The sequence below is a fragment of the Mauremys mutica genome, chromosome 7 (assembly GCF_020497125.1).
Source record: "Mauremys mutica isolate MM-2020 ecotype Southern chromosome 7, ASM2049712v1, whole genome shotgun sequence".
NCBI classification, from domain to species: domain Eukaryota; kingdom Metazoa; phylum Chordata; order Testudines; family Geoemydidae; genus Mauremys; species Mauremys mutica.
In genome coordinates this window covers 27,547,184-27,562,535 of record NC_059078.1, presented here as the reverse complement: position 1 = coordinate 27,562,535, position 15,352 = coordinate 27,547,184, and the positions used below count along the sequence as shown (strand labels likewise).

Sequence of the window (15,352 nt, the reverse complement as noted above, 5' to 3'; positions counted from 1 at the left end):
TGACTTCCTTTGGCCCAGTCTCGAATTTTGTGTGCCTACGTCTCCACATACAACTGATTGTGCCTGCAAAAGTGTGTGTACATCCGTTTTGCACACACAGTCTGACATTTATATACACGAATTAGGCAGCTGGGAACTCAATCTGTCTAATTTGCACATAAAAAGTGGGTGCATGCCCATGCTGGTAGGCACACTCAGCTGCAGTGCAAGAGTGGCTGTGCAGCATCGTGGACTGGCTTGAGGCATGCTGACAGTGTGGCCCATAGTGTATGTGATACAAAGTCTCATTTCTACTCATTTGTTCTTTCACAAACCATTTCATATATTATTTCCTGAATAGCTCTGTTCAAACACTGGAGAGGAAATAATATTAAGGATGGGGAAAGACTTATGTTGGGAGTCGGAGCAAGGACATATTTCAAGAAGTAATGGTCTTAATTAAACTAGAGAAGAGAGGTTGAGATTAGATGACTTTCAGGGAAATCTTCCTAACATTCAAATCAGAATAATTAGTCAGTTGAACAGCTGCCAAGAGAGATTACAGGTACAACAAAGGAAGTGTTCACAAAGAGATGAGGTGACTAACTTCAGAGAGTCAAGGAAAAACATTCTGCCTTAGGGCCTGATCCTGTGCAGTGATGAGCTTTTCCTGTGAGGCACTGAGCACCCTCCAGTCTCACTGTAGCCAGTGGGAGTTTGGGAGGCTCAGTGCCTTTAAGGAGGCATCCGCAATTGGCAAGAGCAGGCTCAATGATGCTACATTGGAAGCTATGTTGGAACAGACTGGGCTCCCAACCAAGCCACTTTAAACAAATTAGTAATAGTTTTTTCCTTACTGTCCTTTGCTACTTTTAAAGGCACATAAAATAAAAAGCTGCTCCAAATATATCCTTATTGTATTTCCACTGAACTCAGTGGTGTTATGTCTGGGATGAATTTGGCCCACATCAGACTTTACTGTCACCAATATTTATTGGTATGAAAGGAGCTTATTTTGAACAATAGATAATTGAAGAATTCAGTTTGAGAACGATGCTGCTATCAATATAAAAATGTCATCATTGTGGATTTAATTCTATACTGCTTTTTAAAAAGGACATTGTAATTACTGAAACTAACTACAGAAACAGACCATCAAAATGAAATATTATGTGCACTTACAGTAGCATTATTAAAAGAAGTAAGTTAATTAAACTTAAAATCTTAAAAGATGCCATATTATAGGTAGCAGTAGAACCAGTTAACTGGTTGGATCTCTCAGGACATGAGATAACATATAATGCAAAGTCAAAGGGAGACTCAATTTTAATCAAAGTGATACTGTATGGCATGATACAAAAAAAGACAGAGGAGCATTTGAAATGTGTGTAATATACAATTCACAATATGTTTCCTAGCAAAAGTATATTACAGTGTGTCTAGACATATTATTTAGTGTTCATACAGTCTTTCTAAATTCAGCCAATAGAAGTCACAGTTGTGCCTAATAACCCAGATCCTGAGAGGTATTAAGCACTCGTCTTTCACAATGAGGTCAATAGAAGTTACAGATTTTCAGCACCTGTCAGGATTTGGCCTACTAACAGCAAAGTAGACTTTGGCACCACCAATATTTTAAAACACATCAGTTCCCCCTTGATGTATAACACTGTGTTAATTAGCAGCCATATTGCAAACAGGTTTATCAGTGTGTGAGAGATGGCAACAAACAAATAAGGCAGCAAACTTCACTCCACGTAAGTCCAGGAAAGTAAAGAATACCCAAAGCAGGATTTTTTTAAGTAATACAATATCCATAGCTTTCTAATATGCATTCCTTAGGACATCAAAAGTCCATATTTGGGTGCTCAATCTGGCCTTTAGTCTCATAAAATGGGCATATACATAGTTAAATACTGAGTTGAGAACTTGAATGTGGGATTTGGATATCTTATTAAGGCACCTGTATTTGAAGACTGGGCTTTCCATATAAAAGTGTTGTATGGTTCACAAAAGTGACGCTGTAAAAATTGCTCATTTTTACTCTGCTTACCAAATGACTGTATCTTCTGAATTATTACTTTTATTAGCATTTCAGAGTCTATATACTGCTATCGGAAACATTATGTTCTGCCTCATACATGCTACTATTGTCATATGCTAGCCAATGAGCAAATTCTTACTCAAACAAGATTCTCAATTAATTTATTAATTTATTTATTAATTTATTAATTTTGAATTTGTGAGGGCTGTGGGATTTGCCCCTCAATTCTCATTTCAGAATTTTTGTTGCTGGTTGGCAATAAGATGGTAAGCAGATATAATGCAGCCTGAAAGGTGCTGAGATACTATGGTGATGGAGCACCAGTACAGGAATTACAAAGACAGATAGAGGCCACTCTGATGGTGCAGTTCAAAAAATTGTATTTTGATATGTTAACTGTGCAAAGTTGGTTTGGTAGGAAGTAACTGAGCAAGAATAAATTAAAAACAGGAAATTTAATTTTTATATAGTCACTCTTCCGAGCATATTCAGTTTCTCTAGCTCTGATTTTAATAAATTTGTTCAAAATAACCAAAGCCAGTAATTCAACTCCTGTGCAGATACTAACATGTTTATGATTTTATTAAAAAGTTACCTGTTAGAACTTAGTAAAATATTCTGTTTTCTTCTACATTAAGGACTACTTCACTTAATTCTAATATTGAGCTAGATTGTATGCTAAAATATTGCTTTATGCTAGGTTTAGGCTATCTTATTATAAGATGAAAGCATAGTGCTTGTTGCACCCATCACATTTGTGTTCCTGAATCAGATGTGAGTATATAGGCTATTGGTGAAATGTGCTGACTTGGGAGAGATCTGTCTGGTCTGTTCACTTAGATGATGAGGTAACCGTGGGGAAGTTCTATGCCACCTTCCTGATACAGGACTACTTTAGGAAATTCAAGAAACGCAAAGAACAAGGACTGGTGGGGAAATATCCGGCGAAGAACACCACAATCGCTCTACAGGTGATTTTGTTTTTACATTTTAACTAACCATTTTGTAAGCTTATTTGAAATAGTAGGTAGATGCCTGTTGATGATTGGGTAGTACCTCAAGGATTTTATTTAACTGACACTTTGGGTCCTTCGTCCATCAAAACATAAGAAGTAGTTTTTCTATCTATAACAAGGTAAGTGCAAAATGTCTTTCTTTGTGTGCTACTAAAACAGTAGTTTAATAGGTTCATTGCAGAAATATGAGATGAAGCTGATAAGTCAGCTGAAATGAAGTGTCACTTTTGAGCTGTCATTTTCCTTCTCTTCTTCATTCCACTTTTTTTTTAAGATACTGGGTTTTTTGCTTGTGTTTCTGTAATGTCCTAGGGCAGGAACTCTTAAATGTTTTCATAGTATGCACCATCTCTTAATGGACAGATTATCTTAAGGAACAACCTTCTCTCCCATGATTTGTCCAATTCCTTTCCCACTGATCATCACACATACCATCTCCTCTCCTGTTTGCCTCACTTTGGCAATTGTGTATATGGAAAATAAATATTTGCAAAGTACTTCTGGCTGTCTTTGAATGCGATTTAGCAAGTGAAAACAAGGAGAGACAGTTCCATTTGATCAGCCAGCTCTCCACAAACCACCAGCAAGCGGTCTATGGACTATTGATCCACAGATCATAGTTCGGAAACTTCTGCCCTAAGAAGATGCCTTCTAAATTAGTGAACTGGAATTTGAAACAAAAGGCTGCCCTTGTAAGACCCCCAGTTGTTACACTTTGCCCAGTTTATGTTGGATCAGGACTTTTCTGACATTCAGTTAATGCTAGGCAGATTTCCATATAGTTTAAACAGGTTTAATAAGGGTGATAACTTCTTATTTTTATGTTGAATTTCCATAAATAACACATCTCCTGCCCTGCTTGTCGGCTTGGACATCCTGACACTAGCAAAATTCCTCTACTTCACTGTTGCAATGGCAAAATTTTACATTTAACTTTTTCAGTTTACAAAATCTTTCTCTATATCAAATGGACTTGAACATGTCAGTATGTCCATGTTTGAGCTGTGGGTGCAACTTCCAGCTCCATAATTGCCCTTCCTCTATCAAGCTGGTGTGCTAAAAATAGAATGTAACTGCAGCAAAGTGAGCTGCAGGACAGGTTAGCCTTCCTGGGTACATACCTGTCTGACACCCTCTGCAGGTATTCAGGGCTTGCACTGCCACAACTACATTCTGGTTTTAGCATGGAAGGTTTATGAGAGTTAGTGTAAGTGTGTCTCCTTGAGCTGGGACTCACATCCACAGCTCCAAGTGTAGACATGGCCTAGAGTAGCATAGCCTACTTGTTATGGCCCTTGCTTACTAGTGGTGACCCTGTTACTGGTCTGACTACTGGAATTCTTTAAAGTGGAAATCTTAACACCTCAGAAATTAGCTCACCTTACCAAAAAAAAAAGTTTATTTCCTCCTGATCCTAAAATATCTGTCAGACCTCCAGAATGAGAGCTACCACGCTAAAAATGGCAAATACTTGCAGGGCTCTGGGTTTACTACCTGGATTGGGTGTGCACATGTTCCACTCACATGCATGTGTCAGCTCTAGGTAGTCCCTCTATTATGCCTGCTTATTTTGACCATGAGAGGGTGTTTCAGGATGATAGGATGATGTTCCCCCTGCTGTGTATTTGGACATGTGATAGCTGATAGCATAAGGCACTGAGTGAGTTTTCAAGCCACAGTATCAAAATCATAGGCGGTGCGTATAATAGGCCAAGCCTCCCCTGGCGCAGCTGCCACCAACCTGCTGTCAAACACTTGGGCTGTGGTGGCCACGCCTGCACTCTGCCTCTTCCTTTCCCTTCCAGTTCCTCCTCTCCTCCACTCCACCCCCCTCTCCGGAGGTCCCTGCTGCTCACTGCATCTCTCCTCCCTCCCTCAAAAGGCCCCCACCCTTGTGTCCCTCCTCTCCTCCAGCCCCCACCCGCCGCATGCCAGGTCCCTATGGGCAGTGAGAGCCTCACAGGGGAGGGGGTGGAGGAGAGAAGGGACACAGCGAGTGACAGGTGACATGGGGGAGGAGAGGAGGAATATGGCGAGTGGCAGCAGGGGGAGCGAAGTGGGTAGGGGGCAGGGCCTGGGGCTGAGCGGGGGTGGAGTGTGGGTGGAAGAGGCAGGACAGGGAACAAGCCTCCCCCAGGGGAAGCTTCACCTGGTGCCCATGATCAAAATTCTCCACTCTAGTTTACTAAGAGATCAAATAATTAGTACAAAAAAAACACACTAACTGTTTCCAAGTAGGAATGGACTTTTGTGTTTATTGTTACTTTATTTGCAGCAAATTGCTCAATTGTGGGGATTGAAAAATGAGGAAACAGACAGGACAGAATTACCTCTTTCTGGTGCCTTCAGACTAGTGGGTCTCAACACACAATAGCTGAAAAATTGGCCCATGATGTCCCTCCCCTCATATACCTGCAAATAATTGTGGGATTGGGGCACGGCATGATTTTTTGAACATTTTTTACCATTTTGTGAGGAGGCAACTGGTGCTTCTGGATGGTAGGGGCCACTTCTATCTGTCTCTCTCTGCTCCCATGTTTCTCCTCTGCCTGCCCCCCAACTCTATCCACTTCCTCCAGCCCACCTCAGATCACCTCTCCCCAAATGGAAGCTTAAATGTTATTAAGCATGCATATCAGTGTCTCTTAGACTGCATAATTTAGGGAAACACCACTGCCATCACACTTGTGTTTAAACTATCTAAAGAGATTTAGTTGAATGGTGTGTGTAGGGTTTATAATTCTAGGCCTGTGAGTTGTACTTGAGAAACTACAATTTATTAAACAAAGAGGTGTTTTTAATTTTTCCTACAAGCCTCACATCTTATAAAAGAATTTTTGCAAGTTTCCCCAGTAAAGAGATTAAAATAATTAAAGCAGCCAGCATACAATATCACTTTTACTCGACTCCATGATAAACTGTATATGTGCTTTATGTAATAATGATAATAGTCTTACATATGGAGAATCACTTGCAGCCGAATTGATCTCCAGACGATTTATATATTTTTCTAAACGATACGAAAGGTACATATATCTCTTTACCTACTACTGCAATGCAGTCACCCCTGTGCTGAAAGATGGCAAGTGTTTAGCAGTGCCATGAAGTAATACAGAATGGCCTGCAAGGACAGGAAGTGAAGAATACCACCGCCAGTCCACTGCTGAATTTGTAGTGAAAGAGGTGCCGGGGCCAGGGCCAGCTCTATGCACCAGCGTTCCAAGCATGTGCTTGGGGTGGCACTTCTAAAGGGGTGGCATTCCCGCTCTTTGGGGCAGCACTTTTCAAGGGGCAGCACTGCGTTTTTTGGAGGGTTTTTTGTTTTTGGGGGGTTTTTTTGCTTGGGGTGGCAAAAAACCTGGAGCCAGCCCTGGCCGGGGCTCAAGCAGTTAGGTATTTTCATAACTGATGCAGCAAACCCAGAAGTGCCAGGGCTATGAACAGCCAAGCCCAGAGGTGTTGGGGCTATTAACTGCCAACCCTAGAGGGGCCAGGGCTATGCACTGCCAAGCCCAGAGGAGCCGGGACAGCCCTGGCAAGCCCTGGCACAAATTAAGCATTGCTCTAGTCAATGAAGTAACTTTGAGAGGTGAGGTTGCTCACTAAAGTTGTGATGGAACAGAGAGTAAAAAAAGCCTTTGAAGTACTCCCTTATTTTGATCAAGGCTTTCCTACAATTGCATCCATTTGTTCTTATAATGTAACACTTCATTTTAGAACTCTGGTTAATTTACATGTACAGATACTCAATGGAGGTATATTGGTCATCTCCTGCATTTTTTGAAAAGACATGACAAGAAGTCCAAGTGGGAGACTGTGCCTGGCCTCTGCATGGGTGCACAAGGTAAAGAGGATGCAACGGGCTTCCCCCTTCTGTTGCACACCTGCACGGGGGCTGTTCTCTATGGCAATCCGTGTGCTCAGTGCTGCCATTGGTGCTGGTCTTTCCATAGAGCAACGTCAAGGGCATGGCTGAACTTCCACTATAGTCAATGCTGGTCCTGACATTGACTTCAGTGAGATCTTGAGTGGGGAATACTCTCTTGGTATTCCTTGAACTTCCAGGAGGAACTGGCCTCTGTTCTTCACTCAGTGCAATATGTGCCTAAAAGGCAAAATATTAGCCAAATTCTGCACTTCATTACACCCAATCCAACTTATTGACACCAATGGGGTAGCAAGGTCTGCAGGTAGAATTTGGCTCACCAGTTGCTGGTAATCACCAGTAGGGCTGTTAGTTGTATATATTTTTGCAAAGAATACCATAGTCTTTTTAGTATGACTAGCAAAAAGGAAAGCAAAATGTTCACATTGCATTTTTGAAATCACACATGCTGAAGTGAGTCTTTGAAAACTCATGAGTCTGAAAACTCATGGCGATCAGGGGAGGTCCTGGATTACTGGAAAAAGGCTAATGCAGTGCCCATCTTTTAAAAAGGAAGAAGGAGGATCCGGGGAACTACAGGCCAGTCAGTCCCTGGAAAAAATCATGGAGCAGGTTCTCAAGGAATCAATTCTGAAGCACTTAGAGGAGAGGAAAGTGATCAGGAACAGTCAGCATGGATTCATCAATGTCAAGTCATGCCTGACTAACTTAATTGCCTTCTATGATGAGATAACTGGCTCTGTGGATAAGGGGAAAGCAGTGGACGTGTTATTCCTTGACTTTAGCAAAGTTTTTGATACCATCTCCCACAGTATTCTTGCCAGCATGTTGAAGAAGTATGAGCTGGATGAATGGACTATATATAAGGTGGATAGAAACCTGGCTAGGTCATCGGGCTCAATGGGTAGTGATCAATGGCTCCATGTCTAGTTGGCAGCTGGTATCAAGCGGAGTGCCCCAAGAGTCGGTCCTGGGTCCAGTTTTGTTCAATATCTTCATTAATGATCTGGAGGATGGCATGGATTACACACTCAGCAAGTTTGCAGATGATACTAAACTGGGAGGAGAGGTAGATACGCTGGAGGGTAGGGATAGGATATAGAGGGACCTAGACAAATTAGAGTATTGGGCAAAAAGAAATCTGATGAGGTTCAACAAGAACAAGTGCAGAGTCCTGCACTTAGGACGGAAGAATCCCATGCACAGCTACAGACTAGGGACTGAGCGGCTAGGCAGCAGTTCTGCAGAAAAGAACCTGGAGGTTACAGTGCACGAGAAGCTGGATATGAGTCAACAGTGTGCCCTTGTTGCCAAGAAGGCTAACGGCATTTTGGGCTGTATAAGTAGGAGCATTGCCAGCAGATTGAGGGACGTGATAATTTCCCTCTATTCAACATTGGTGAGGCCTCATCTGGAGTACTGTGTCCAGTTTTGGGCCCCACACTACAAGAAGGATGTGGAAAAATTGGAATGAGTCCAGTGGAGGGCAACAAAAATTATTAGGGGGCTGGAGCACATGATTTATGAGGAGAGGCTGAGGGAACTGGGATTATTTAGACTGCAGAAGAGAAGAATGAGGGGGGATTTGATAGCTGCTTTCAGCTACCTGAAAGGGGGTTCCAAAAAAGATGGATCTAGACTGTTCTCAGTGGTAGCAGATCACAGAACAAGGAGTAATGGTCTCAAGTTGCAGTAGGGGAGGTTTAGGTTGGATATTAGGAAAAAAGTTTTTCACTAGGAGGATGGTGCAGCACTGGAATGGGTTACCTGGAGAGGTGGTGGAATCTCCTTCCTTAGAGTTTTTTAAGGTCAGGCTTGACAAAGCCCTGGCTGGGATGATTTAGTTGGGGATTGGTTGGACTAGATGACCTCCTGAGGTCCCTTCCAGCCCTGATATTATATGATTCTATTATAAGTATTGTAGCAACTACTGCTAAAAACATGCAAAATGAAACTTTTTTTATTTCAAGTGTTAACCCAAGAGCAAAACCATCTATCACTGGTAGGGCTGCAGACAGCCAACAAAATATTATGGTTAACAGGTTCAAAGTCAGATGACAGATATAAATTAAAAAGGACAGAGTTGATGATATCCAGTTATCACTAGGAGAAAATCATCAATTAAGTCAGTGAAACTTGTGTGTTAGATCTGGTCTTAAAACTCTTCTCTCACTGGAAGCCATTAACTTACCTACCTCCTTCTGTTGTTTTTCTGCTACAACCCTTTTTACACATCTTCAAATGTAAATTAACCTCATTTTACACATCTACGTAATGCCTAATTGATGCAAACATCTCTATTTTTCTGTGACACCCGTTTTATGACCCTTTACACCCATTGTGTACCTCACACCTCTCCTGAATTTAGCCTAGAGAAATCCATGGGAATTGCTCCACCTCCCACCCTCACGCACACACAGACACACTAAAGCTCTCGTAGTAGGCGTAACAGTAATGCTTGGAAAGCACTCTTCTCCTCCCCCAGCATAAAAGCACTAAACTAGTTGGCCTCTCCCACCTGTCTGAATGAGAAATGTTCTCAAGTATCCACGAATTCCTGCTCCTGAGATCCAGGTCCGCCAGCCCAAGACAACTCTGGGGCCACTACTTTTAAGGCTCTTGTAGCCTTTTCAGCCACTATTCAGAGAGGCCAAAAGTTTTACACTTTTTAGTCCCCTCCAACTGGATATTCACTAGGAGCCTGAAAGATGCTCCTGATATACATATCATTTGCACACTAATTTTTTAAATAAATCCCACACAACCCTAATATATCGTTGTATTTGTATCTGCCTTGAAAGATGAATAAAATCAGCTTTTTTAAAAAGTTACTAGAATTATGACAACCTATGGCTGATCAAGTTTTTGATTGCCCTCCACTTACAGATAGATGTCTTTGCTATTTAACAAGAGTTATAAATGAACAAAAAAATCAATGGAAACAAGTAAGCATGATATGTCACAATTCTGTTTAAACCCAGGAGCTTAGTCATAGACCACATTTTAGGACTCTCTGGGCAGTATTAACAGCCTTCATACTAAACATAATATTCTTTAAGCTAAATAAAAGTCAATTCGGGAAGCCATTTTGCAACTTGCTCGATAAATCCATGCTATCCTGGGCTCTGTTTTCTTTATTGGGAAACTCAAATGTTGGTGAGACAATAAGTAGCGCTCTTCCCAGCATTGTAGAAGGGGCAGCTTCGCTGTTGGTCCCCCATCTTTTGGATGAGACGTAAAACCAAGGCCCTGACCCCCAAGATGGTATGGGCCTTTTTATAGGTGGCCCAAGAAAAAGGTATCCTGGCTGAATTCCAGTTTGAGTAATTATATTCTGCTGGCTTATCAAATTCCCCTGCAGTTTCCCAAAGTTCCTTTCCTTAACTGTTGTTTACATTTAAAGAATTGTCACATTCTGTTCAAAAGAGGAATGTATTTCAGTGGTGGATGAAGTGAGTGCTGAATATTTAAAGTTTTATAAGTATTTGGCGATCCTTTTTGTGAAGGAAAAAAAACCACTATGCAGCATAATATACTATTTGTTTTTATCATTATATTACACACATCTTTTTGCATATTTTTCATTATTCTGTGATAGAGGAAACTTCTTACGTGTATCATCAGTCTCTACCTAGAATTTAATTCATTTGATGAAATTTAAAAGACTACCAATCGAGTAATGATATCTATAAATAGTCACTTGTTTCCATTTTAAATCTTATTAGAGCCTTAATTATGCTAATGCAACTAGAAAAATCAGTTTTGTTTCTAACAACAAAATTAAGATAATACATTTTGATTAGGAGCAAATAACAAATTAAAGAATTATCTCTCTAGATAAAATGTAGTTTATCTCTCAAAATCTGATTAAATTTGCAGTTTCCATATGCTTTGGGATGCCTTTAATAAGTTGTTTGTTACTGAACATCTCATCAATATGTAGTTACATTTCATTTATACTTTATGAAATCTTAGGTATGTTTTTTCATTATACAGTAATTATAGGAGGTGGCTGAATGGATAACATCAAAGCATAAATACACGTTTATTTTAAGTAAACCAATAGTTCTTTACTTTTTCACATAATGCACCACTTCTTAAACAGCAGATCCTCTCATAGGCTAACTCTTCTTCCCACATCTTCCCTGCAGCAAATATAGCATTAATTGAAAAAAATATTAAGCGAGTACTAAGAAGACAGCATGGAAATAAACTCACCTTAATACAATGAGTGAAGTTTATTTGCTAATATTCCCCAATGTTGTATCTGTGCTGCTCATATTCTCTTCCTGGGCATAGGGTTTACTTTTATTAGTATAAACTCCCCTGTATATTGGCAGGGCCCACTATTCTAATGTCTCCAACTCACCATGCAGTTGTGTTATATCTTCCAAGGTGGTAACCTCTACAGTTTTGGTGTCATCCACAAATTTGATTTGTTTAATTTACACCAGAAGAAGAACTGATGAAGGAAGACATGAAACAGCTGGGCAATGTGCGGAGAAGTTGCCTTCCAGGATTTTTTTGTTTTTGTTTTGGTTTGGGGTTTTTTAAATTCCATTTAGAACAGCCTATAGATAGTCTAACGGGGCTACACCTGGTAAGTAGCATCACCCACCCATGTGTGCTCTGCAAAACAGCAGTGGTCTGCAGACCAGTGTTTGAGAACCACTTACATCAACTAACCTTGAATAGACTATAGGAGAGTGAAACCATAAACAAACAAAGAAAGCCTGCCTTATCACATATTGTATTGCTGCCCATGATGGCTTATTTTACCATCTATCTTTAGTTTTCGCTTGGTCTAGTATAACAACTACTTGGAAGTAAATGTTTTTCTGAAGACTTTATTAATCACAATTACAAAGACATACCAAATATCCTATATGCTTGAATTCTCTGCACATCTGGATGAGAATGTAGTTTGCACGACTTCCCTCATTCCAAAAATACCTGGCTACAAACTGAAATTTGTGTGGGGATTAGCTGAACATATTTTTTGTCTGCCCATGCTGGAAGAAAGACAGGAGGCAATGGATGTGGTTTAATGAGGCCACGACTTTATTCACTTAAAAATCTGTGAGTACCCAGCAATAAATTGTACAGTGCAGAAAGGAGGAGAATCGGCTCTCTGCTGTTCCAGATGTAGGAGCATGAAAACCCCTTGCTCAACTCCCTTAAAGGGATGCTTTCCTTGAAATCCTTTTCCAATCCATTTTATCCAATAACTGTATACCTTCCATACTGAGTACCTGCACTGGACATCCTTTTACATATTAAGTTGCAACATTATAACCTAACCGCTCCATTCCACCACACTGGGTCCCTGACCAGCTCTGGGAAAAGCAAACGAAAAAAAACAATTCATCCTGCCTCTGCCCACCAATCTGGTGGTGAGGGAAAAATTCCTTCCCAGCTCCCCAAGTTCATGGATGGGTGCTGCCAACCCAAACCTTGTAAAGAGGGCCTTTCTGGGGCTACAAGGGTATTGCCACCACCCTCTACACTCTTCCGATCAGCAAGAAGAGCAGTGCAGTGACCTTGTCCTGACCTGGCCCCAACTGCTCCAGCCCTTCCTGTCCATTTCTGTAAACTATCTCCCTTCTACCCAACTGCTGTAAGGGAGCCCTTAAAGGCAGTGGCCCTTTTCTTCCAGCTAGCCAGACAGAGACCCCTAACATAAAAGTTGCAGTGGGCACCTTACCATGTGTTTTCTCTATAGAGGTGCAAAAAAAATCTTATAATACATAAGCTGCATTTTATAACATAGAAATGTTTGCCTTGTTCATCAACAAAGATATATCCTTCCAACATAGAAATACAGGAACCAGGAATGGGTTTACCTGATAGCGTTGCTAAAAAAACATATGTACCTCAGAGAGCTTCCTTCTGAGGTCACGTCTACTAACTTGATCTTCTCTGGTTTTGTGCAACCACACATACTCAGGTGATTCGTCCAACAACACCCTGTAGTTTCATGAATAAGAAAGAAAGAAAGAAAGCCAACTTTAGTCTGTAAAAGATTTCATTGCAGATTCCATACACACTTCCAGATTTTTTCTTTCTCCTCAAGTCCAGAAGAGAATTGTTGCCAGAAAGATACATGTATGAAGCAAGATCCCTCTCTCCATTTACTCTCTAGGAGTCTGGAGGTGGAGTATGAGACAGTACAGGGTGACAGAGACTCATTACAACTCTGGGAAGACCAATAATAGAATACAGTATACACTTCTGGTGGTCAAATTTTAAAAGGATGTTGAAAAATTGGAGAGGTGCAGAAAAGAGCCACAAAAATTATTAGAGGGCTAGAGAAAATGCCTTCCAGTAAGAGATTTAAACAGCTCAATGTGTTTATCAAAAAGAAGATTTTGTGGTGTCTTGATTCTAGTGTATAAGTACCTTCACTGGGGGAAAAATACCGGGTAATAAAGGTCTCATTAATCTAGCCAGGAAGAGCATAGCAAGAACCAGTGACTGGAAGCTGAATTCAGCCACATTCAAACTGAGAAAGGCTACAACATACTATGAGCTCATGATGAACTCTTGCTCCATTCAGCCTTCCTTTTTAATTTGTAATACACTGTAGTACAACAGTGTAACTCTAATTCATGCTTCAGGAATGGGTGCCATTGGTGATCGTGAGCCTGCGGGCAGAGAAGACACAAAGCACCAAAGTGGATAGTAGTAATGCCGATGCTGTTCACCTTTGTGCTCCCCTAAGACAATTGTCAACAGTGTCCCATGCTTAACAGTAGAAGGTAGAACATGGCCAGACTTCCCATCAGCATCACTGAGTCCACCAGTTGGCAAACCAAAGAGCAGTCATGAGTGCAGGCAGTTTTTTAAGGATGATTCATTTTTCCATTAAAGTATTTCATAGCTTCCATTGACAGAAAGTTAGCCAGGGTTTCATTTACAAATATGTAGGCACCCCATATCTAGCTGAATACCTGAATCAGTCTTTTTAGAAGTACAATTTCAATACATGCAGGCCGTCTAACTGTGAGTAATACCCCAGTTCATGGATAATCATAGTAATTGTGTATACAAATAACTAGTTAGATACCTAAGTGCAAATTTTGCTTGTGCAGATACAATGACTGTGTGACTGCTGTAATTGCACACAAACTATTCAGTGCAGTTTTGTATACATAATTCTTAAATAAGGGCTCCAGAGAGTAGGCATCGTGCCTTGTGCCGGGAACACTCTCAGAGAAATTGGAGCCTTGAGCAGCAGAGTGTTGATAAGAAGTAGCAGTGTCTTCTCCATCTCTGTCCTTTAAAATTGTAGTACTACAGGAGTTCTTGGTGTATTTACTCTCTTTACTCTCTACATCTGAGAAATAGTATCTTAATCTAAACCAGGTAAAATGCACACAGAGGCACACAGCACTGTAACCTTATAAATATGGGTAATAATAATGATAATTGCCCTGGCCTTTACATAGAGGAACCCTTCACCCCAGTTGATACAGTCATTGCACGGACCATTGTAATTTGGAAGGCAAAATAAATAACAGTACCAAAACCACTCCATCTAAGAACAGTCAGAAAGGGTCAGGGACTAAGCCGACAACTCAGCCACTTCTTTGGAAGAACAGTGAGTGACTAAATTCCATCCTAAGAACTCATCTTTCTGGCCCAATTCCAAGCTGATTAAAATGGTGATGCTTGAGTTACAGCTGTACGTGTTTGTGTATGGTGAGGGCTTCCTGGAACTAATAGAAACTCAACTGTCAAGTGTCCAGTGAGATGTTTTTCTCCATAAAGTTTGCCTCAGGCCTGGTCTACACTAGGCGTTTAAACCGGTTTTAGGAGCGTAAAACCAATTTAACGCCACACCCGTCCACACTAAGAAGCCCTTTATATCGGTATAAAGGGCTCTTTAAACCGGTTTCTGTACTCCTCCCTAATGAGAGGAGTAGCGCTAATATCGGTATTACCATATCGGATTGGGGTTAGTGTGGCCGCAGATCGACGGTATTGGCCTCCGGGTGGTATCCCACAGTGCACCACTGACCGCTCTGGACAGCAATCTGAACTCGGATGCAGTGGCCAGGTAGACAGGAAAAGCCCCGCGAACTTTTGAATATTTTCTGTTTGCCCAGCGTGGAGCTCCGATCAGCACGTGTGGTGATGCAGTTAAAAATCAAAATAAAGAAAGAGCTCCCGCATGGACGATGCGGACGTGATCGCTGTAAGGGCAGGCAAATCTGTTCTATCAGCGCTCCATTACAGAAGACGAAATTCAAAATCATTTTTAAAAAAATCTCCAGACAGATGCCATAGCAGGGACTCAGCGCACTGCTGCGTGACAAGCGTAACGGAAAGCCAAAGAATCAAATGGACGCTCATGGACTGGAGGACTCAAGCTATCCCACAGTTCCTGCAGTCTCTGAAAAGCATTTGCATTCTTGGCTGAGCTCC

General features: G+C 41.1%; 1 protein-coding gene across 2 annotated transcripts in view; it reads left to right on the top strand.

Annotated features, from left to right (window-relative positions):
• CACNA1D (calcium voltage-gated channel subunit alpha1 D) overlaps positions 1-15,352 on the top strand; it is a 419,514-nt gene that overhangs the window by 357,830 nt on the left and 46,332 nt on the right. For both annotated transcript variants that reach the window (XM_045024186.1, XM_045024187.1), the window contains exon 39: positions 2,864-2,994. In XM_045024186.1, the coding sequence (XP_044880121.1) occupies positions 2,864-2,994 (131 nt within the window). The remainder of the gene's footprint in view (positions 1-2,863; positions 2,995-15,352) is intronic.